General features: G+C 35.9%; 1 protein-coding gene across 1 annotated transcript in view; it reads right to left on the minus strand.

Annotated features, from left to right (window-relative positions):
- Positions 1–230: 230 nt before the first annotated feature.
- Positions 231–23,944, minus strand: part of PTPN14 (protein tyrosine phosphatase non-receptor type 14) — a 176,816-nt gene continuing 153,102 nt past the window's right edge. Inside the window, exons 16-19 of the mRNA XM_044674715.1 lie at positions 23,328–23,456; positions 14,569–14,803; positions 8,194–8,357; positions 231–645 (exon numbers count right to left, since the gene is read on the minus strand). Of these exons, the coding sequence (XP_044530650.1) occupies positions 517–645; positions 8,194–8,357; positions 14,569–14,803; positions 23,328–23,456 (657 nt within the window). The 3' untranslated portion in view covers positions 231–516. The remainder of the gene's footprint in view (positions 646–8,193; positions 8,358–14,568; positions 14,804–23,327; positions 23,457–23,944) is intronic.

A 23,944-nucleotide genomic window follows, 5' to 3' on the forward strand; every position in this document is an offset into this window, starting at 1 on the left:
ACTCTCTACTTTGGGGGAAGACTTTTCTGTGCTTTTTTTGTGAAGGAATCAATCCTTCACCTTCTTCATATCTGACCAACTGTAACCAATGATAAATTATAAGTTTTGTTGGAAAACTGGCTAAAACTAGAAGATGTGCTCCCTCCCTTTAGCCTCAGTCTCTGAGGTGATCAGCAGGCAATTCTCCCCACAGAGAAGTCACAATGCAGACCAGTCAAAATGTGGTTCAAACATAGTCATTATACATGGTACAAGAAGATAATACAGAAATTCACAAAAGTTATTCCAAGGGAAAAAAATAAATTATCTTATATAAAACAATCCATGATGATCTCTCCCTGATCTTTCATGTTCTGCTCATGAGGAACCCTTGGGCTCCTAAATTTGGCGACAGCGTGGTATGCTTGCTGCCAGCCTTCTGCAGCCTACTGGGAGACCAGATGTTGTCTGGAGGCTTTTTCATTCCATAAAGTTCTGTAGGATCCATTCCCATGAGGAGCTGGCTCTTATGAGAAATTAAATGAGTCTGGAGTTTTGGAGAAACTGGATAAGGACCTGATAGACAAACTTGTATTGAGCGATGGTCTGGATCATGAACATTCTCTGTTCTCTCAGGTGTCTCAACATCACGGGCACATCCACTTTCTGTAATTTAGAGGGGAAAGAACACATTAAACCTTAAAACATTAAAAGGCAAGAGCACTCTCTCTTCTCTGTTTTTCTAATTGTGTAAGATTTACTTTAAAAAGGGGGGGGGGCGCGGGGCTATATCCAGAAAGCAAGTTGATAAGAATTGTTTAAGAATTGTTGATAATTATGTCAGTGAACACTGAGCCTGAAGTCCTGAGTTCAAATCTAGTCTGAGATACCTACTAGCTGTGTGACCCTGGGGTATTCCTTAACTTCTGTTTGCCTCAGTTTCTTCAACTGTAAAATGAGGATAGTAGGAGTACTACCTCCCAGGAAGGATCAAATGAGATATTTGTAAGGCACTTAGAACCGTGCCTGGCACATAGTAGGCTTATTCCCTTCCCTTTCCTACCAAAATCCTATCAATGAATCATGTTTATGTGACCTCAGGATTGGACTAAAAGATTTAAGTTAATTCTTGTCTTTCTGCTGATTAAGATGGCACAGTAGATAAGGAGGGAAACTTGGAGAAAGGACAAGTAAAAAAAAAACCAACTTAGACAATTTCTTGATAAGTGACTCTAAGCAATTCACTTAAACTTTTTTAAGCTTCAGTTTCTTCATCTGTCAATTGAGGAAGTTGAGTTCAAATGTTTAATTCTCATTATCAAATGATGTAACTTTGGACAAGTCTTTTATCTTCTGTGGTCATGAGTTTCCTCATGTGAAATAGCATATATCTAAACCTTGGGAATGTTGTGAGAATCAAATGAATGAAAATGTACTCCAGAAATATAGAGTATGAATGCAATAACATCCAGACTACAGATCATTTTGTGGCTAATCTTTTACAGGTATTTGTAATATCTTTGAATAGTTAAACAGCCCATGGAGTGTCAACAGAAAACAATGCCTGAATTTCCAAGTTTTGGTACAAACATCTTTTATGAGACATCATTCAATGTGAATTTCAAGCTACGATGTCACAAAATAATTATATCAGTTACAATCCAAATATCCATCCGGAAGACAATGAAATAGTGTGTGGGGCTGGACGCAAGGCAGGGGATACCTTCTAAGTTGGCAGCAACGCCCATTTCTATTTTCTAGACAAAAATGCAGATGCCTCATAATGATAGTTGTATGTGCAAGTTAATGAGACAGGACCCTAAGCGTTGGTGCCCTTATAATCGGTAACAAACAGCATTATCAAAAAACGATATGTAAAAGGCAAAGACAATCTGAAAACTTCAAATAATGTAATAATAACAAAATCTGAATATTGTGCTTTTGTTCTCTTAACAACATTTAAAACACAAGAAATCATAAAAGTAACCATGAAAAAAAATACCAAATATATGCTCCTACAATGAAATTCATGCTATTTCTCTTTCTCACACACACACACACACACACACACACACACACACAAATAAATTCATTCAACAAAATCGGCTAAGTGTCTACAGTGTGCCAGGCACTGAGCTGGGCTCTGGGGATACAGACAAAAAAGTAAAGAACAACAAAAAACAGGCCTTGTACTCAAAGATCTGATATTCTGTTAGTGGAGAAGAGTCTGAACAAAAATAAAAAGATACAAAAACTCAACACAAAGTATTTTCCCGAGGTTACTAAACAATGCACACTAAAGACTGAAAAACAGGGTCATTAGGAACTAAGGAGAAGAGAAAAAAAGTATTTGTATCCAAGATAAGTAAACAAGTATTTACATATTAAATTCCTATTAAAGGGATAAAAATACAAGAAAAAAAGAAAGTTCTTCCCAGTCATCAGGGAGATTACATACTAATTGAGAAAGACAATTCATGAAAAAGGGAAAGCATCCACTGTGGGGGATGGAAGAGAATTATGGATGGCTAGTCATTAGGGAGTCTTTCCCCAAGATGGAGCTTTCAGGAAGAACTCACTAATAAGAGAAGGGCCCTCACTTTTAGCCATATTCAAAAATCAAAGGTTAGGCTATGTACATCTAGGTGGCTCAGTGGATAGAGAGCCAGGCCTTGAGATGGGAGGTCTGGGTTCAAATATGGTCTCAGACACTTCCTAGCTGTGTGACCTTGGGCAAATCATTAAATCTTAATTGCCTAGTCCTTACTGTTCTTCTGCCTTGGAACCAATACTTAGTAAGATGGAAGTTAAGAGTTACCAAAACAAAAACAAACAAACAAACAAAAAAAGGTTAGGCTATAAGTTCCTTGAGGCTAGGGATCATTTTGTTTCTGCCAATTTGTGCTCTATTCCATAGTATCTAGTACCAAGAAGACAAGGAACCTTTGCTCAGTCATTTCAATTATGTCCAACTCTTCATTTCTCCATTTGCGATTTCCTTGGCAAAGAAACTGAAGTGGCTTGCCATTTCTTCTGCAGCTCATTTTTACAGATGAGGAAACTGAGGTAAACAGGGTTAAGTGCCTTGTCCAGGGTTACCCCCACTAGGGTCTGAGGCCAAATCTAAACTCAGGTCTTCTTCACTCCAGTTCTAGTGCTCTATCCACTGTCCCACTTAGGAATCCTAAAGACTCAGTTAACATTAAGTTCTCTAATTTAAATTCCCTTGAAAGCAATAAAAAATATATGAATTTAATCAGTAATGATTTATCATATCCCACTGAAGGGGTATTGAAGGATGCTGTGTAGCAGAAAAGCATGGAGCTGTGGGCTGGAGTCTGGGCTCTGAAACTTAAAAGCTGCAGGAAACTTGGGCAAATTATTCAACTTCTCAAGAGTCCTTAGTTTCCTCATTAGCAAAATGAAGAAATCTTTAAAATCTTTAGATTTTTAAAGTCAGTCTTTAAAATCACTTCCAGCTCTGCCATTCTGCAAGTCTATTCCACAAGACTTAATTAGCTCATGGCATGGATGATTACAGTAGCTCTAATTCTTTGACCAGGTAATACCACTTACTAAAGAAGATCTCCATGGAATCTGTCCATGACTGTCCTCAACTCTAAGGGGGGAAGGTCTATTAAAGGATCAACTGAGGCAGTTGACATTAAAAAACAAAAACCTCACCTTCTGACTCAGAACCAATACTAAATATAGATGCTAAGGCAGAAGAACAATATGGGCTAAGCAAATGGGGTTAAGTGACTTGCTGAGGGTCACAAAACTACATTTGAACCCAGGACCTCCCTACTCCAAGGCTGCCAACTCAGTCTACTGGGCTACCCAGGACAGCAGCTCAGACTTGTTGGTGACTCCTCCCCATTTCCCTCTAAACAGGAAGCAAAAAGTTTCAAAAACATTAAGTTCAAGATATCTGTCATTTGCTGAGTGAAAATTTAGCCTATCTGGGAAGGAGAGCCATTTTAGTCTGTTCAATTAAGAGAATGTCTTGCAAAATATAGAACTGACATTTCCTGACAAAAATAGATTGGACATTAAAATTTTGCTGGCAGAATTCAGATAAATGAAAGCATGAGAAAACAAGATTATGGAGCAAAGGGAAAAGTTATTCATAGGATCAGAGAATTAGAGCTGGAACTGATATATAGTCAAATAACCCTAATTTTATAGAAAAGGAAACAGGTCCAGGAAGAGTAACTGACTTGCCCAAACCCATGCAGGGAGTAGTAGCAGAGCCAGCATGTGAATCTCTGGCTGAATTCTGACTCCAAATCCAGCGATCCTCATACCACATGCTGTTATAACTTCTAAAATTTATCAAACCCTCATAGATAAGCTGTTAGTTCAGTGGTTTCAAACATCTCATTCATGATAAGAAAAAATGTAAAAGAAAACTGGGGACTGAGGAGCAGTTAGATGGCTCAGTGTTTTGAAAGCCAGGTCTTGTAATAGGAGGTCCTAGATTCAAACCTGTATTCAGACACTTCCCAGCTGTGTAACCCTGGGCACGTCATTTAACCCCCATTGTTTAGCCCTTACTACTCTTTTGCCATGGAACCAATACACAGTATTGACTCTAAGTCAGAAGGTAAGGGTTAAAAAAAAACAAAAAAAAAAGAAAGAAAGAAAACTGAGTTTCTATGGTGAAAAAGCATCTTTATAAAACTGAAAGAACAAATTCTAAGCAAAACACATTTGGGAATATTGAGATTTTTTTAATCTAATGGAACTAAAACCTCCCTATAATGAGAATTGGCAGAGGTTGGACTAAATAAATAGGCTTTGAAATTTGTATGGACACCAGGGAATCTAGTTTTCTAACATTGGAACCACATGACTGTACTTTAACCTGGCAAAGTCCAAGGAATGAAACTCCATGGTCTCTGGGAAACAAGAAGAAAAAAGAAAAAGGCAGGGAGATATAGAAAATGACAACTAAGAACTTCTTCTTCTTCTTCTTCTTCTTCTTTTTTTTTTGCAAAAGAATGGGTTCTGACATCAAAGAATAAATATGAGAAGACATCTCCCCCACTCCTTTGCAGAGGTGGGAAGTCTATAGGTATGGAACACTGTACTCACTTCCAGATATTTTCAATGCATTGATTTCTTTTGTTGATTTTTTTTCTCTACTTCTTTTTCTTAAAAAAATTGTTATAAGGGAAATTTAAAACAATAACATCAATAAAATTTGTTCTAAAAAATTAATGGTGCCCAAATTCAATTAGTCATGCCCAACCACATAATCACAACAAAAATTAAGATTTTTTTCCTAAACAATTGATTATGATGAAGAAAGGAACAAATGATACCTCATCTCTTTTTGTATGTAGTGCAAAGAAAAGAAAAGAGAAAAATAATAAGAGTCATCGCATCACCTTTGGCTATCAAAGAAGACAGAAGTTCTCTTTGGCTTTGCTAAGTTCAACCAAAGAATATTCTGGCACACACATTAGGTGCTTAGGAATTAAGTTATGCTCAGCCACAGCATAGAGTGCTTGGTTGAGCCAAGCACACAAAAATGAGTCAAAGCCAGGCCCTAGTAGCCAAGCCCATCATTCAGTCCTGTCCTGGCTTTGACATTCATTGTTTGCATTCTACTGGGCCAATGACATCTGGAGATCAATGAGCCCTTGTGTCATCACATCATCATGGCTCAGGCTTTGATGGCTCTCCAAAGAGGCCAGAACAGAACAACCTTTCATGTCAGGAAAAGCCAACTAAACACTGCTGCTCAAGTTGAACGAAATAGAGGGATAGAGGGAGGTGTAGAAATAGGGAGATGAAAGGACTACAACAAAGCAGAAAAAAGGAGGGGCATCCAAATATGCCTTTCTTTCTTCTGTGGATTATCCTGTACTTTCCCACTCGTTATGAGCTACAGGCACATAAAAAATATTCACTTCTATAGTGATTTCATTATTTTACCTAACCAGTTACAGCTGTATTTGGATTTGGGTGGCCCCATTTTTTCCTCCAACAAAGCCACTATGATGGTGACAGTGAATGGCAAAGAAGAGAGTCAAGCAAGGAATTTAATGTAGGGAGAAAAACGAAAGGAGGCGATAAAATTTGTGGTCAGTTAGCTTGTCTTCCATGCCACATGAGGAGGCTATCCTCTTCTCTTTTTTTAAAAGAGTGCTTTTTTACAATAAGAGATGAGGGGAACTTTTTCACCCATTTTTCATCTATATTACATAACATTCTGTAGATCTTTCACAGACTAGGTATTTACATGCTTTTGAATAGTCATACTTCATAATGTTTATATTCATAATGTTCATAGTGTTCATAATGTTTAATGGAACAGTGTCTAAATTTCCAGGTTTCAATATAAATACCTTTCTTGAGATATCATTCAAATTATAGTATTAGCAAAGTAATTATTAAATTATAATTCATATTCTGACAAAAGTTATGTCTTTTGCTTTCCCACAACACTTCCTTTTATCCCATTAAATTTTCAAATTGCTGAAGTTTAAAGTTACACCAGACATTTTACAACCACAAAGTATTAATTCCCACCCACCATCTATGTAAAGGAGTGGAAAGGAGTTGTCTTCTCATGTCTTTTCTTTTAGGCCAAAGTTTGTTCCTTATAATTCTGCATCAATAATTTTTACTTATTTTTGAATGTTGTTCTTTCCACTTACATAACTGTAGTCACTGAGTATGTTGTTTTTCTGTCTCTGCTTACTTCATTTTGCATTCCTTTGTCTTCCCATGTTTGCTCTTCCTTACAGCACTGTGTTATTTTCATTATATTTATGTACCACAATTTGTCAAGCTATTCCTCAATCGACGGCAATCTACTTTGTTTCTAGGAAGGTTCTATTATTACATTTATACTTCAAATTTTGCTGATCTCATCTAAGCTAGGTTGAAAGTTCATAGAATATAGGAAATGGGAATTCTTTGCATGCAGTCCCTCTACCTTACAGCTATAATAGAATAATAGGTGGCCTATGGACATGCAAGGTAAAAACTAAGTGGAATAAATATTCAGAGCAGCAGACTATTCTAGCAAGCAGAGAGGAAGGCACATCTCTGAATAGTGAGTCCTTGGGATGGACTATCATAAAACCAGTTAAGCTGATCCTGCAATACAGCAAATTTGCCTGTTTTTAAAAAAAGGTTTACTACTGGAAAAAGAAACACATGCTCATAAAGGCATCTCCATTATGACCAGCATTGGGATGCGTGGGAGTTGGGTTAACAAATGAGGTTTTTTCAAGGTTTCTATTTTTCTGAGCCAATATCTGAAAAAGAAGTCAGAATTATTGTGGGAGAACACTTCAAAAGATACAATAAAAATAACCCATTATAAAAACATCCCACAATAAAACTAGAGGCTCAAAAAAGTATACGATTCTTAAAGCAGATACAAAATAAGATGAAAATTTTTAAAGGCCTGGTTCCAATTTTTTATTTCTCTATCACCCCTTGAATCTATGTACTTAACACTTTTAAGGGTTTCCATAGATTTTAGTCTATCTGATTGTCACAAGAATCTTTGTCAGTAGGTAGGGTAGATTATATTATCACAATTTTACAAACAAGAAAAACAATTGCTTTCTTTTGTAATGCTATATGTTTTGTTTTGAACATTTAAAACCACTATTCTAAGAAGGTCTACCGGTTTCAATAGGCTACCAAAGAGATTCATAATAATAAAAGTAGAATGGATAACAATTAGTATTTCTATAAAGCTTTAAGTTTTACAAAATGCTTTGTAGATATTATCTCATATTAAACCCATAACAACCATGGAAGGTAGATTTTATTATCATCATCATTTTACAGAGAAGGAAATCAAGGCAAGAGCAAACTCTGCTCAGGCCCACATTATCTAGTGTTTCAGGCTGAAAAACTCAGATCTTCCTGACTCCAAGTCTGGTATTCTATCCTTTCTGCCTTCATGACACAAAAATGATTAAGGACTTTCATTCAAGTCCAACCTCCTCATTTGATAATTTGGTAAATTTTGGTTCAGATTAGTAAAGTTACTTTATCAGGAAACCTTAGTCTGACAGACTGGAAATAAGAATCTGGGGAGGAGTGGGTGAAAAAGGAGGGAAATAAAACATTCTTATTCCCAAACCAATTTTTATAGACTAATTTTTGACAAAATGCCATTTTTCCATTTCGTAGACTGATCTTCCTAAGATAAACAGTCACATGGAATACAAACCAACTTACTTCATTGTGCTCCAAGCAGCATATCATTAGTTCAGTAAGAATGACCACCCCTGTTCTCCCAACGCCAGCACTGCAGTGAACTACAATCGGAGGGTTGCAATTCTTGGTATTATCCAACATGCTGTTGGTATGGCGACGCACTGACTGTATCTCCTCCAAATATGCTGTAAGACAAAATGCAAATCATGTTGCAGAAATCCTACATGGTTTCATATAAAGGTTGAAAAAATTCATAGTCATTTTTTTCTTTTAAGTGACAATAATTTACAGTTCTTACAAGACACTAATTATTTGGCCAGTACCCACTGTGCAGTCTTGGATCCAGAAAGTACCAGCTGGGAGTCAATTAGTCCATGGGAGAGTTTGGTCCTTTAAATTAAATAGTTCTTTTTAAAAAATTAAATTCTGGTTTTTCCCTTCTGCAAATCCCCAAGTCCCATAAGCAGATGATTCTAGACATTACTTACAGCAATTCCTGCTATTAACAGACTGGGATCAGAACAACAGCAAAGTCCCCTTGAAACTCTTGCCTGTCAAAGCCAATTTCTGGGGAAAGAGAGCATCCATCTGCCCCTTTCTTCCCTTCCCTTGTAGAATGAGCCTGAATGTCAACTGAGACTTGACTTCATTTTTTGGTTCTAAAATGGAGATTAAATAGACTTTTTTTTGGATCCAGTGTTCACTATGGTTTTCATTCTGTTATGACAGGGGTACTAAATTAAATGACTTAAGATTAGCTTCCCATCTAGAGACAACATGTGTCCTATTTTTTCTCCCATCAAACTGTGTCCCATTCCATATTCTACTTGGCAGAATAGTTGCATAGTGTTCTGTCCAATGTCTAGCCTGATACCCATGCTTACTACTGTTTAAGATAGAAAGACCAATATTATAAAGATATGTGGGGCCAGCAAGTAACAAAATGAGTCACGAGAACAAGAAGGGAATAAGTAACTGAAAACCATGTGTTATCTAGAAGTCTCACTTTAGTCAGTATGGTAAAGGTCAGTCTCAAGTCAGATGTTATAGTAATTACAGTCAGGAAAAGTGCTTATTGCATCTCAGTAAATCATCTCATTCATATTACAAAATTTAAAACATAAAATCAAAGGAAAAAATGAGTAAGCTAGTAGAGAGATCTAAGCTCATTTAATTAAATTGAAATATTTATTAAATATATTGTAAGCTAAAAGAATCCATTATTTTTACCTATTCAAGAAACTAGATTAAAACTTAAGAACACCTATTTTAAAACATCTACTTAAAATTTTAAACAATGTAAGATGGAATTAATAAAATTTAAAACAATAGGATAAACCAGTTAAGAGGAATACATAAATACTGTTACCAGGCATTTGAGATAAGCTAATTATTTCTATTAGAGACTAAGTCTGGCTCTAAGTTTCTCAGCAGCTAAAGTAAAAGAAAAGAGACACACTAGATTACATAATATTCACAGAATGACACAAGACAACATCCAAATTTATCTACAGATTTAACTTTTGTTCTGAAACTATAAAATCACAGTGAAATTGATCACCTGGCTTCTTCAACTTAGATTTTATAAGAGAGTTCAAAGTCCTGTTTTAAAAAATGGTACATCTTTTAGCTGTCTTTAAGAAGTATGAGTATAATCTCATATAGTGATTTAATGAAAGAATTTCTTGAGACTAAAACTTAAGAGACTAAGATAATGTTGAGATACTTTGATATTGATGATCTAGCTTAAAGGGACAAAACTTAAGACAAACTAAAAGAATGCATATCTAAAACACGCATTTGAGAATTTAAGATTTATTAGACAATACTTTCTAAGTTTTCCACGTCTGAAATTAACAAAATATACCCTTTTACAAGATTTTATTCAAAGCTTTTTCACTATTTCAGACTGATCTCTTCAATTAGATTGAATGGGAGAAAGCCTTTTCAATTAACTTCTGGGATAAAACATTTCCTTGTGCTCTAGTCCATTTCCAAGATGACTGATTTTAAGCATGCCCCACTTCCCCCCCCCCCTTCTTCATTTTTTTTTTAATTTGTGAAGAAGTCAAAGGAAGAAGAGAGAAAAAGGGTGGTAGAGATGTTTCAGGAACTGAACACAAGACCTTCTTACCTAGATGATAATGTTCACAACAACAGATTATCTGTACAAAAGGCAGATTTCTTTGGAACAACAGGAAGTGGCCCAGGGAAAAGTGAAGCAGGCCAACCCTGGCTCCTAGTTCTACTATGGAAAAGGACTATCCATAAGGATTACATAACTATGTATCAGAATTGAAGCAAGAGGTAAAAAATGAAATGAAAAACAAATAAAGCTCTGGAGAAAAGAACTGGAAAGAGAATAGCTTTTAAGAGAAATGGGGTAATCCCTGTTCAAGTAATCAACTCCCTGAAAACTAGAATTGACCAAACAGAAATAATGCCAATATGAAGCAGCAGCAAGAAATATTAGAAAAGAATAAAAAAACTGGAAAAAATGAAGAAAATATAAATCATTTGGCATCAAAATCAACTGAGAATGTCATAGCTAATATGAAAAGTTCGCCTATAAAAAAAGAGGAAAAGTACTATAAGGATCCAGAAAGAAGCAATTCAATAGAAACTATAATCACGATCACTATGGATCACTTGGCAGCTACAACTAAAAATGAAAGGAAATCTTAGAACATGTAATTTATTCAAATATGACATAACAAATGTAATAAATATAATTATAAAACAACATACTAATAATGGAGGGGTGGACCTTTAATGGAACAAAGAATTTCTAAGCAGAAACTTTAAAATACAAACCCCAAAGTTCATAGAAACCCAGAAAAGCAAATGTATTTGAGCAAATGGCAAGAGATATATGGTGAAGTAATTCTAACATTCTCAGAGAGGTAGAGGGGGAAAAAAGCATTCCTTCAGAACTTTAATGCTTTTAAAGGTTCTTAGGGAGTTAAATTAAAAAAAAAAACAGAACTCTTGGAGCAGATAGATTCTATTCTGATAGTTGGGAAATAGGAAACAGAAGGAAACTGGTTACAAAGATGAAAGGACTTACTAAATGTAGCAAAGAGGAAGAAGGCAGTGGAATCTACTAGATCTCATAACTGAAGAGCATGAAAAGAAAAATATTCAAATATGGATCAAGGAATGAGGGATGTGGACAATGGAGGGAAGTGGACTTCACTTCTCTGAAATAGACAAGGAATGATGAACCACACACATACAAAACAAAGGCTGGTATAGAAATACATCAAATTCACTGGAAAGACCTCCAGGAATTGATGCAGAGTGAAAGGAGCAGAGCCAGAAGAACATTGTACACAGAGACTGATACACTGTGGTAAAATAGAATGTAATGGACTTCTGTACCAGCAGCAATGCAATGATCCAGGACAACTCTGAGGGATTTATGGAAAAGAACGCTACCCATATTCAGAGGAAGAACTACAGGAGAGGAAACACAGAAGAAAAACAACCGCTTGAACACATGGGTTGATGCAGACATGGTTGGGGATGTGACACTAAATGACCACACCAATGCAACTATCAATAATATGTAAATATATGCGTTGGATATGGTGGGGGGGGATGAAGGGGAAGTAAAAACAAGAATCATGTAACCATGGAAATTTTTTCTAAAAAAATAAAATATTTAAATCTTTAAAAAAAAGGAATACATCAAATTCAACAGGGAAAGATGCAGGATGGAGAGGAGGGAATGTGTTCCATGGCATTAAGAAGGATGATACCTCTTTAAGGGAAAGGATAGCTGAAAGCTAAACAAATCTTCCTGATCCTGAAATGGGGACAAAAGGCAAAGAAAATAAAGAAAACCAGAATCTAAGGGGATGCCTTAGGCTGCCTCTTACACAACTGGTAAACAACTGAATAAAATGTGGCATACATAATTAAATATTATCGTTTTATAAGAATATGGACATCACTTCAGGTGATCCTAAATAGCATGAACTATACAGTGAAGCGGGTAGAACCAGGAGAACAGTTTCTTCAAGGAAAGGGGTTCTGATCAAAGCAATGATCAAGGATGTTTCAAGAGACCTGGAATGAAGCACTATCTTCTTAAGACAGGTAGGTGATGAACATAAAGTTCAGAAAGAGATATACATTTTTGGACCTAGACATTATGTGAATTTGTTTTGCTTAACTAGGCTTAATTGTTACAAAAATCTTCCTTTTTTTCTTCTTTCAGTTTTAATGGAAAACAGAAGGGAAAGAAAAGGTTAGCATGCCAAAAATTAAAAGGGCCAATGAAACATTGTTTTTTCAAATGCAAAGAAGAGAAGGAAGCACATGCCAGCAAAACAGTTGTGAAGGTAATATGTATGTTATCTCATACGCACACTCATATACACATATATTAAAATTATTTTTCAAACTTTTACCTTCCATCTTAGAATCAATACAGTGTATTGGTTCCAAGGCAGAAGAGAAGAAAGGGCTAAGCAATGGGGGTTAAGTGACTTGCCCAGGGTCACCCAGCTGGGAAGTATCTGAGGCCAGATTTGAGTCCAGGACTTCCTGTCTCTAGGCCTGGCTCTTAATCCATGAGCCACATAATTTCTCTCTCTCTCTCTCTCTCTCTCTCTCTCTCTCTCTCACACACACACACACATTTTTTTGAAATACATGTTATGAAATGGAAATTCAAAGTCTCTTAGAGAATCTTTTTTTTGTTCTATTGAAATGTAAGATTAAAATTAATATCCAATAAATCCAAGTTTTATATTTTATAAGATTTATTAATAATCACTTGAAGTAGAGGAAATAAAAAGACAAAAGTAAAGCCTGAGAGAAGAGAAGTTTTCCCAACCCTGATAGGGAAATAGCGGGAGAAGAGCCAGAGAAGACGGGGTTACAGAAACTTTATCTCCTAAAACATAAGGACCTAATGTGAGGACGAAAGTGGGATTCTGGGAAACAGAGTCCTGGGTTACAAAATTCTAATTACATAGTATGTATAAAAACGTCCTTTTCATTATGTAAGTTCAATTTTTTTAAATTAAATTAAAAATAAAAGAAATTATCTATTTCTTCCCTTTTATTTCTAGCCAGGGCAATATTTAAATTACTCTAGGCAAACTATTATCTATTATTCACCTTAAAAGCCAGAGAAACTGCTTCTACAACTAATCCTAAAGATTCATTCCAGATCCTCTGCTTCTTTGGGTAGGTGAAAGTCCCAACCATGAAGAACAAATGATTATTTTTCTATTCCCTCTCATTTCTCTGTCAGGAATTCGTTTTTGTTTTTCTTTTTGTTTTTGGATTGTTGAATCAAAACCTCCTGACACTCAAGGAGGCCATGTTCCCTTTTTTCTTCCTAGGGAGCTGGAGAAGAGCTGCTTATAAGCATCTAGAGAATCCTTTTATATATTGAATTATTCTTTATCATAAACTCATGAGAAAGTCATTGAGAGAAATAGAAGAGTATCCTGGGTGTTGGGGAAATAAGAACAGCAAAGATCAGGAAGATGGAAGAATAATCAGATGGTATGAAATTCAAAAATTGTTGATCTATGGGGGCCAAACTGCCACTGGGAAACAAGGAGGATGTAGACTCTTCCTATAAGCCCTGTGAGATTACAGTAGGAGAAAACAGTTTTAACAAAGTTATTAAAGGGGCAGAATCCTTTCAAAAGAACCAGATTTCCTTAAATGCAAGCACCATGAAAGAGAGCATATACCTGAAGTCCCTGCTACTGGGAAGATGAAAGTTAGGGTATTCCTTAGCTGCAATAGCTCTAAGGTTAATCGGGTGTCCCTGATCAAGCTAGTGCTAACATGATCAGCTCTGAAATGGAGGAGATACAAGGCTGCCTAAGAAGGGATGATCCAGAACAAGGAAAGAGAATTGATCAAAGGTCTGGTGTTAATTAGCAATAGAGTGGGTCCTGTGAATGACTGCTGTCCTGCCTCAGTTCTAGGAAGACCTAGTTTTGGGGTGAAAAGGCAGGGAGGGAGATGGAAAAGCTATAGGATGAAAGGGAGATTATAAACAGTAAAAGGAGGAATCTAAATGTCACAGTGGAAGGGAGAGTTAAAAGCGGATAGAAAGTTAAAGCAAAGGAATAGCTGGAAAGGGTTTATGCCTAGGGTCTCTGTGACTGAGCATATAGGAACTAACAGGGGATAGGGGTGGAAATTAACCTATGAAAACAAACTATAGTTTGCAAAATCAAAAATTACTTTTCACTTAAGTAAATTGTAATCAAGAACACAATACAGGCAATACCCCCTAAATGTGCTGTTAAAACTGTAGCCTTGATTCTCATTGTGCTTCAGTGACAAAACTCTTTATTGGGTGGCTCATCTTCAAATGGCATAGTAATTTAGCAAATTGCATTCGTGAACGAGAGAACTTACATAAAAAGCCTTGGACATCCTCTGGACAACCATGATCTGGCCAGTCAGTATATTGCAAGTGCCACACTGTCCTCTCCTGCCCAGACAAAAGATGCTTGACCTTCAGACCTGTGGTAGCATAGCAACCAGAATCAGTTCGGAACTTTGTGGTCACCTTGAACTTGCCATAGGTGGCTGAGCTGTGCTTAGAGCCCAGTTTGGGCCAGTACCGATGGCTCTTGGTTCTTCCGCTTTCCTAAACCATACACACACACATACATGCACGCACACATACACATACACACACATACACAAAAAGCAAAATGAAAATGGATTCAATTCAAGAAACATTAAGCATGTAGTGTATACAGTACTATAGTAGGAAAAGGAAGGTTTGATATAAACTTCAGACAGTATCTGCTCTTGCAGAGCTTACAGCCCCTTAGAAGTTATGACTTAAAATCAGGTCATTATAATAGCAGTATTACATGATGAATGCATTTATGAGTCACAAAGAAAAGTGCTATATGAGAGGTCCCAGGGAGAAAAGGTGGTTGACATCAGACTTCTCCCTCTTAGGACACTAATACAATTTGATGATCAAATGCTCAAAAGTGAAGAATGGCTTCTCTTGAATAAGCAACCTGGTACAGTGTTTAGCACAATATGAATTCTCCATAAGATCTAGCTAAAAGTAATAATCATTACACAAACAAGTATAACACTGACAGTTTTTTTAAACTGCTTTCATTACTTTCCATGAGATAGAATATTAGTCTTCCAGATGCTAAAACTCAAGAACAACTTGCTTATCCACAATAATCTTCCATAAATTCCCCGGTGAATAATACAACCTAAAAGCTCAAATATATCTTATCATTCCATCCTGGGTACTTTCCTATAGTGAATATTCAAAAGCAACATAACACTTCAGAAAACTACAAGTTCGTTTCACTGGTTTAGTCACCAAACCAAAGCAATTTTAAAATTGATATCTAAATGGAAACATCTGGATGAATAGGAAAAATCAAATCTGGATGATTTTGCAGAAGACAGAAAATACTGGAGTGCAGGGTTTTAAAAAATAGAATTAATTCATGGTTTAGATCTTAAGATTGTAGCTAAAGAGAACTTTAATAGTTATCTAATCCAAACATCTAATTTTACAGATGAGGATGCAGAGAAATTAAGCAAAACATGCCCAAGATTGTACAGTCAAGTCTGACTTACAACACTGTAAGTCAGAGTTTGACCTTAATTCTATTGACTCCAAATCAACTTTTTCTTCATTGGCCTATGCTGTCTCCTGTTCAAATGCCTAGAAAAGGTTGCTTTATTCAGTCTCCTCTCTCCCCCCTACTAGATTAGAGGAGAGAATAATTTCTTAAGAGGTTCTTTTGCCAACACACTGAACCATGTGGTTTAGAGATTAACCTGGTGTCTGGGAACTTGATATTTTTCTTATATCTTAATATTCATATTTCAATATGATTAGTTTCCTTCATAACCAAATATCAAAATATCAATTTTGAAGATGAATATAAAAAATCAAATAAAACCATATTTTATATTAGGCCTTTGAAAACAATATTCTGAGTAGTCCATTGGTCTCAGACTTCCAAAGGCGTCTACAACAAAAAAGATTAAGAAACTTTGGTTTAGAGCAATGATGGGCAAACTTTTTAAAGAGGGGACCAAAGGAAAGGAAATGCTCATATGTCAGTCTGTTTCTAAGGCAACTCTTTCGAAGTTTCACTGTATTGTATCCTACTCATTGTATTTGTCAGATTAGGAATAATGTCACAGGCTGGATAGAATATTTCAGGGGGCCACATCTGGCCCATGGGCCATAGTTTGCCCATCACTGGTTTTTTAGAGTCATTTTAAAAATATGGAATTTCCTCATCTCCAGAAGGAAACTGAGGTGAACAGTGAGTTGGAAATGGAACCAGAGAATCGCTACCTCTTGCAAATAGCACCTGATTTAGAAAATTATTCCAAACTAAACTCCAAAGGGAAAAAAGTGAATTACAGAGACATGTTTGCTTTTTTTTTAAGTATTTAAAAATTATTGATTAGATTTTTTTTTAAAGAAAGGTAGCAGTTATTTATTGTACAGAAAGATTTCTGGCTTTCCAAGAAGATTCTCAGTAGGGTTCTTTTAAATCAGTGGTTCCCAAACTTTTTTGGTCTACCGCCCCCTTTCCAGAAAAAATATTACTTAGCCCCTTGGAAATTAATTTTTTTAAAATTTTAATAGCAATGAATAGGAAAGATAAATGCACCCGTGGCAATCACTGACCCCCTGGATCGCTGCAGCACCCACCAGGGGGTAGTAGCGCCTACTTTGGGAATCACTGTTTTAAATGAAATATAGCATTCCCTGGAATAGGTGAAATGGAATGAGATTTTATTAAAATGCAACTGACAGAACTCAAGCAAAATGTGTTCTATAAAGTGTAATACATCCATATTAAGAACGTAACTTGTGATTTACCCACCTAGTAAAATATAATTTTTAAGATGTACTTCAAGATCAGTAGTGTCTACAAATATCCCCTCTGATAGCATTCCCAGTATAGAGGAAACCCTATGGCCATGATCTTATGTTTTTAAATATTTGTGTCAATAACGGACTTCTCTACTAGCAGCAATGCAAGGATCCAGAGCAAGGCTGAGGGACTTATGAAAAAGAAAACTAGCCACATTCAGAAGAAGAACTGTGGGAGGAGAAATACAGAAGAAAAACAATTGCATGAACACATGGGCTGATGGGGATATTATTGGGGATGTAGTCACCAAATGATAACTCTAGTCCAACTATCAATAATATAGAATTAGGTCTTGATCAATGATACATGTAAAACCTAGTGGAATTGCACATCGGCTAAGGGGGGTTAGAGGAGTTTTGGGGAGAAGGAAAGAACACGAGATATGTAACTATGGGAAATATTCAAAATAAAACAAAAATAAAATAAATAAAAAATAAATCCTTCCCTTCTCCACCAAATAAATAAATAAATAAATGTTTGTGTCAAAATATTTTTAATAATCATCTTCTGAAATTTTAAAATCCATGTTCTCTTCCTTCCTCCCATCTCTCTCTCCTCCCCAAGAAGATAGGTAATATGGCAACACAGGTTGTACATTTGTTATCATACAATTCATATTTCCATGTTCATCGTGTGGTTAAATAAGACATATATTGCTTACAGTAGAGAAAAATTTATGGAGGAAATAAAATGAAAAATGGTATGCCTCAATCTGCACTTGGACTCCATCTGTTACTTCAATGATAGTGGATAGTCTTTTTCATCATGAGTCATGTGGAGTTGTCCTGGATCCTTACCTTGATGAAAATAATTTAGTCATTCATAGTTGATTATCATACACTATTGTTGTGTCTGTATACAACATTCTCCTAGTTCTGGTCACTTAAATTTGCATTGCTTCATATGTCTTTCCAGGATTTTTTTTTGTGAGCTCCTTGTTTGTCATTTCTTATGGCACAATGGTATTACACTAGAATCATATACCTCAACTTGTTCAGCCATCCCAAATTGATGGACATCCTTTCAACTTCCAGGTCTTTGTCACCACAAAAAGAGCTGCTGTAAATATTTTTATACAAATAATCCATTTCCCCCATCTTTTAACTCTTTGGGATACAGACCTTCTAGTGCATGCTTTGATCCTAGTTCAAAGGGCATGCATAGTTTGATGGCCTTGGGCATCATTCTAGATTGTGCTCCAGAATGGTTGCATTAGCTTACAGCTCCACCAACAATGCATTAGTGTTCCACTTTTTCCACATCCCCTCCAACATTTATCATTTTCCTTTTTTGTCATGTTAGCCAATCTGATAGATGTGAGGTAGTTCAGAGTTGTTTTAATTTGTATTTCTCTAATCGATATTGACTTGGAGCATTTTTTCATATGTCTAAAGATAATTTTAATTTCTTCATCTCAGAATTGCCTGTTCATATCCTTTGATCATTTGTTAGTTGAGGATTGTTTTGTATTCTTTTAAGTTGACTCAGTTCTCCATATATTTGAAAAATTAAGCCTTTATCAAAGATACTGGCCATAAATTTTTCCCTCACTTTGTTGTCTGTTTTTTAATCTTCATTGCATTGATTTTGTTTCTTTAAAACCTTTTAAATTCAATGTTGTCCAAGTTATTTATTTTACATCTCATAATATTATCTATGTCTTCTTTGAATGTAATTCTCTTATCCATAGGTCTGAGAGAAAAATTAGTTTGGTTTTCCCTAATTTGTTAATGGTATCACCATTTTTTTCTAAATCATGTGTCCATTTTGATATTAACTAGTATATGGACCGAGATGTTGGTCTATGCCTACTTTCTGTCATACCATTTACCAGTTTTCCCAGCAGTTTTTGTCAAATAGTGAGTTCTTCCTCCAAAAACTTAGTTTTGAGGGTTTGTCAATCACAAGGTTACTATGATAATTTACTACTGCATATTGAATGCCTAATTATTCCATTGATCTACCACTCTATTTCTTTGTCAGAACCAGATTGTTTTGATATTTATATTTTATATACACTTTATAATACAGTTTGAAATCTAGCGAAGCCACCTTCCTTTATTTTTTTTTTCCATTTAATTCCCTTGATAGTCCAGGTCTTTTGTTCTTCCAAATGAATTATGTTATTATTTTTTCTAGCTCTATGAAATAATTTTGGGGATAGTTCAATTGGTATGGCATAGAATAAATTAATTTAGGTAGAATTGTTATAGTTATTATATTGGCTTGACCTACCCATGAGCAATTAATGTTTTTTCCAATTGTTTAGCTCTGACTTTGTTTGCATGAAAAGTGTCCTGTAGTTCTGGTCATATAGTTCTTCAGTTTGTCTTGGCAGATAGACTCCCAGGTATTTTATTTTGTCTACAATTACTTTAAATTATATTACTCTTTCTCTCTCTTGAAGTTGAGCTTTATTGGTAATATAACAAAATACTAATGATTTATTTTATATCTTGCAATTCTGCTAAAGCTGTTAATTGTCTTGATTAGTTTTGGAGTTGATTCTCCAAGAATACCATCATAGCAGCAAAGAGTGTTAGCTTTATTTCCTCATTGCCTATTTTAATTTCTTCAATTTTTTCCTCTATTATCACTATACTTGGCATTTCTCATACAATATTGAATAGCAGTGGTGATAATGGGCATCCTTGCTTTACTCCTGATCTTATTGAGAAGGCTTCTAGCTTATCTCCATTACAGATAATCCTTGCTGATGATTTTAGAGAGATGTTATCATTTTGAGGAATGTTCCATTTATTCCAGTGTTCCCTAGTGTTTTACATAGGGATGAACTTTTGACAAAAGCTTTTTTTTGTATTGATTGAGATAATCATATGGTTTCTATTGGCTTTGTTACTGATAAGGTCAATTAAGCTGATAGTTTTCCAAATAATGGACCATCCCCGGATTCCTGGTATAAAATTCATCTGGTCAGGGTGTGATCATTGAGATGTACTTCTGAAATCTCTTTACTAGTATTTTGTTTAAAATTTTTTGCATATATTCATTAAGGTTATTATTAAGGTATCTAGTTTTGTCTGTTTTTACCTTTTCCTGATTTGTGTATCAACATCAAATTTGTGCCATAAAAGGAATTTGGAAGATTCCTCAGCTATTTTTCCAAATACTTTATGTAGTATTGGAATTAATTGTTCTTTCAATGTTTGGTAGAATTTACTAATGAAATCATCTGTCCTTGGTGCTTTTTTCTTAGGGAATTCATTGATGGCTTTTCCAGTTTCTTTTTCTGAACTGGAACTATTTCTTCTTCTGTTCATGTGGGCCATTTATAGTTCTTTAAATACTCATTTATTTCACTTAGTTGTTTTTCCAGTGAGAAATTTCAGTTTTCATTCTTTAAATTTTTTTGTTTTTGCTGTCTTATAAAGTAATTTGCTTCCATTTGCCCAATTCCAATTTTTAGGGAGTCATTTTCTTCTTCAAGGCTTTGCATTTCCTGTCTTAGGGCATTATTTTCTTGTGTTAGATTTTGTATTTCCTTTTTAGAAAGCTATTTTCTTCAGTAAGTTTTTGTTCTAAATTGTTTATTTTTTCTCTTTTTTCTAATTTTTTTTCTAAGCCTCCTATTTGTTTTTTATCCTTTTTTTGAGACCAGAATTTCATTTTGGTTTTGACATTCTTTCACATTTTTCTTTCATATTTCACACATTTTGATTTTTGTATGCAGTCCTTTTCTGAGCTTGCATTTTGTTTATCTCTGTTGCTGAAATATTTTTTCTAATGCCAGGCCTTTTCTTCTATATTTTGCTCATTTGGGAGTTATTTTCCCCTTGATTTTGTCAATATGCTGAAGTTTAGCTCTGTTCCTGAGGTGGGGAGAATATAATAATGTGCTTGTACTGTGATGTCTTATAGTGATCTATTATATTAGGTCTTATTCGTTGTCTTGGTCCCATATTGAGCACTTCATAGACAAGCCATCAATGGTCAGTTGTGGAGAGTTGTGTAGCTGTTCTATTCAGATACTCTGTGTGCTATGTCAAATTGGGTTCCTCCCACTCCTGCCCAAGGGACCTGCATTGGGTCTCACCTGGCTGTGTTCCTCCCATTGCCCATGTTTTATACTGTGTTTGTTTCTGTTCTTCCCCTGCTGAGGATGGACCAAACCAAGCTGGCTATGCTCTTTTTCATTCCACTTGGACTGTAATGGGTCTGAGTTTCATTTGTTAAGTACTCTTTCCTCCTACCCCAGTGAGATGGTTCTACCTGGCTGTTCCTCCATGCTGTTCTGGACTAAAGCACTACTTCACATTTCTGTTGGTTCTACCACTTCAAGATTCATTTTGAGGAATATTTGTTCTTCTTATGAATTAATTTTGTTCTTCTGAAGAATAAAAAGGCCATTATTTTACCATCAACCTCCCCAAATACACTGTCCAGTCCCTAGCTAATTTACTGTTAAAAAAACTTCTATACCCAGCCTACATTATGGTGACTAAAAAATCTTCAGAAATCAAAAGATCATCGCATAGTGAAAAAAAATTAATACCATAGGCCTACAGGAAGAAGGGCCTATTTAAAAATTAAAGCAGTAAAAAAAGGAAGGGTATAGTGAGAAGATCCCTTAATCTCAGCTGTGACTTGAATTTTTTAAAAAAAGTGTGAGTTTAAGTTTTAGCCTGCATGATTTGGGTTCAACATTAATTAATACTTTCTGATTTGGGCAGCATGCTTATTGGGGATCAGGACACTTCAGTTCTGGTCCCAGGCTTGCCATTTTTTGTTAGACAGATCATTTCATTTCTGGTTATCAGTTTCCTCATCTACAAAATAAGGAAGTTGGATTAGATAATTTCTAGGGTCCAATTTATGAATATAATGAGGTGCTAAGATTTGGGGATGCTTTTTAAGCTCTTATCTTCCATCTTAAAATTAATAGTGTGTATTGGTTCTAAGGCAAAAGAGCAATAAAGGCTAGGCAATGAGAGTTAATTGATTTGTACATCGTCACACAGTTAAAAGTGTCTGAAGCCAGATTTGAACCGAGGACCTCCCAATTTTATTTCTGGCCTTCAATCCAATGAACCACCTAGCTGTCCCCAGATTCTCAGATTTTAAAAGAAGGGCAAAGCATTCTCTCCAAATTGGTCATGAAACAAGATTTGACTGTAGACTTGGAACTAGGCTTGGGCATTGCTTTAGGTGTCTTCCATTACTATGATCTTACAAATTAATCAACAGTGTACCTAACTTTGAATGGTTAGTAACCAGAATAAGAGCCTCTTTTAATTCCATTTTCTCTTCACCTATTTATAATAGTCAGAAGAGAGGCCATAAGTGCATATGGTAAATAGGGAAAAAAAGGAAAATGACTCCACTTTACATTTACTAGGACTCATATAAAACTCTACATGATATATTATGGAAAGTAAGGCAAGAACTAGTGACAAACTGGTGCAGATGACAAGAAGAAACCTTTATCTTCTTCATCTTAAAGAGCAAAGCACAAAGTGGACTGCCTGATGAGATGGTGGCATTACTCCCCCTTTGACAACAGAACAACTCTGTTGGACTTTACAGGAGAATAAAAAGAATCTCTCTTCTCCTCAAGGAATAGAAAAAGGAACAATGGTTTCTGGTTCCTTTTCAACTGATAAGAACCATGGTATATGGAACGAGTCTTGCCCAGGGTTAGAATATATGCCAAAAATAACCAGAAGTTCTCAAATTCCAGTGGAAATATTATTGATTTGTTTGGCAAAAAAAGTTTTCAAGCCAAAATGAAGTTTGTTATTTTTGCTCTTTGGTTCATGAAATCTAAGCAGTAATTTAAAATGGGAAGATAGAGAGGATGAGAAGCTACAAGATTAAGTTATCTCTGGAGTAAAACAACAACTAAGCCTAAATGGAAAAGATGAGGAAAATGATTGGATGCCAAGAAGGCAATGTGATTGGGATGAAAAAAGGCTGACTTTCAAGCTGTGGAACTCGAGTTCAAAATCTGAGTTCTCTCATTTATTACTTGAGCAACCTTGGATGATTTCACCTCCTAGGGTCTCATCTCCCTTGTATCTAAAATGAGAGGTTTGGACTAGAGGATGAATAAATAAAAGCTCTTCCAATCCTTTCCTCTGATCCTCTGATCCAAAAAGGATCTGTGGGAAAGAAATGGGCAAGGATGGGGGAGGGAGGTTCCAAAAATAATCATATTGTATGGTAACCTGTACTCATGGAAAAAGATTTATTTACCATCATTCCACATACCTCTTCTGCTGTGACCATGGCAATCACATTCACTCCTTGCTCCCATACCATCTGCCAGAAGTCATGGCAGGTATGGGGGAGTGGACCTTGAGTTGCTATATAATGCCATTCTTCTCCAGCAACAGCCACCTAAAAATCAGAAAGAACACCATTAACACTAATCCCATGCATCCTTCTTTCCCCAGATTAAAAATATATGTTAATGAAAATGGCAAAAACAAAGCCAGATACTAAAGGGAGAGGAGAGGTAAGAAGGGAGGGGACAAAGAGAGGGGGAACGGAAGAGAGTGCAAAGAGATGGGATGGGAGAAGAAGGATGGGAAAAGGAAAGGGCACAGAGGGGAAGGGAGGGCCAAGAAAAAGAATCTATTTTCCTAGGCAATTGTACTAGGTACTTTTTACAAATATGATCTCATTGGAGCTTCACAATAATCCTGCAAGGTAGATGCTATTGGCTTCAAGTCCTGCTATCCACCGTCATGCCACTCAGTTGCAACCTGTCAGTGTCACTGATGCCTGGCCTGGAGGACTAGAAAGATGAACTGGATCTGGACACCACCGCACTCTTTGAGGTAGCCAACAAAGGTGGTGGATGTGGGGGCTGCCACCTGGTCCCT

This window comes from Gracilinanus agilis, chromosome 4 (assembly GCF_016433145.1).
Source record: "Gracilinanus agilis isolate LMUSP501 chromosome 4, AgileGrace, whole genome shotgun sequence".
NCBI classification, from domain to species: Eukaryota; Metazoa; Chordata; class Mammalia; order Didelphimorphia; family Didelphidae; genus Gracilinanus; species Gracilinanus agilis.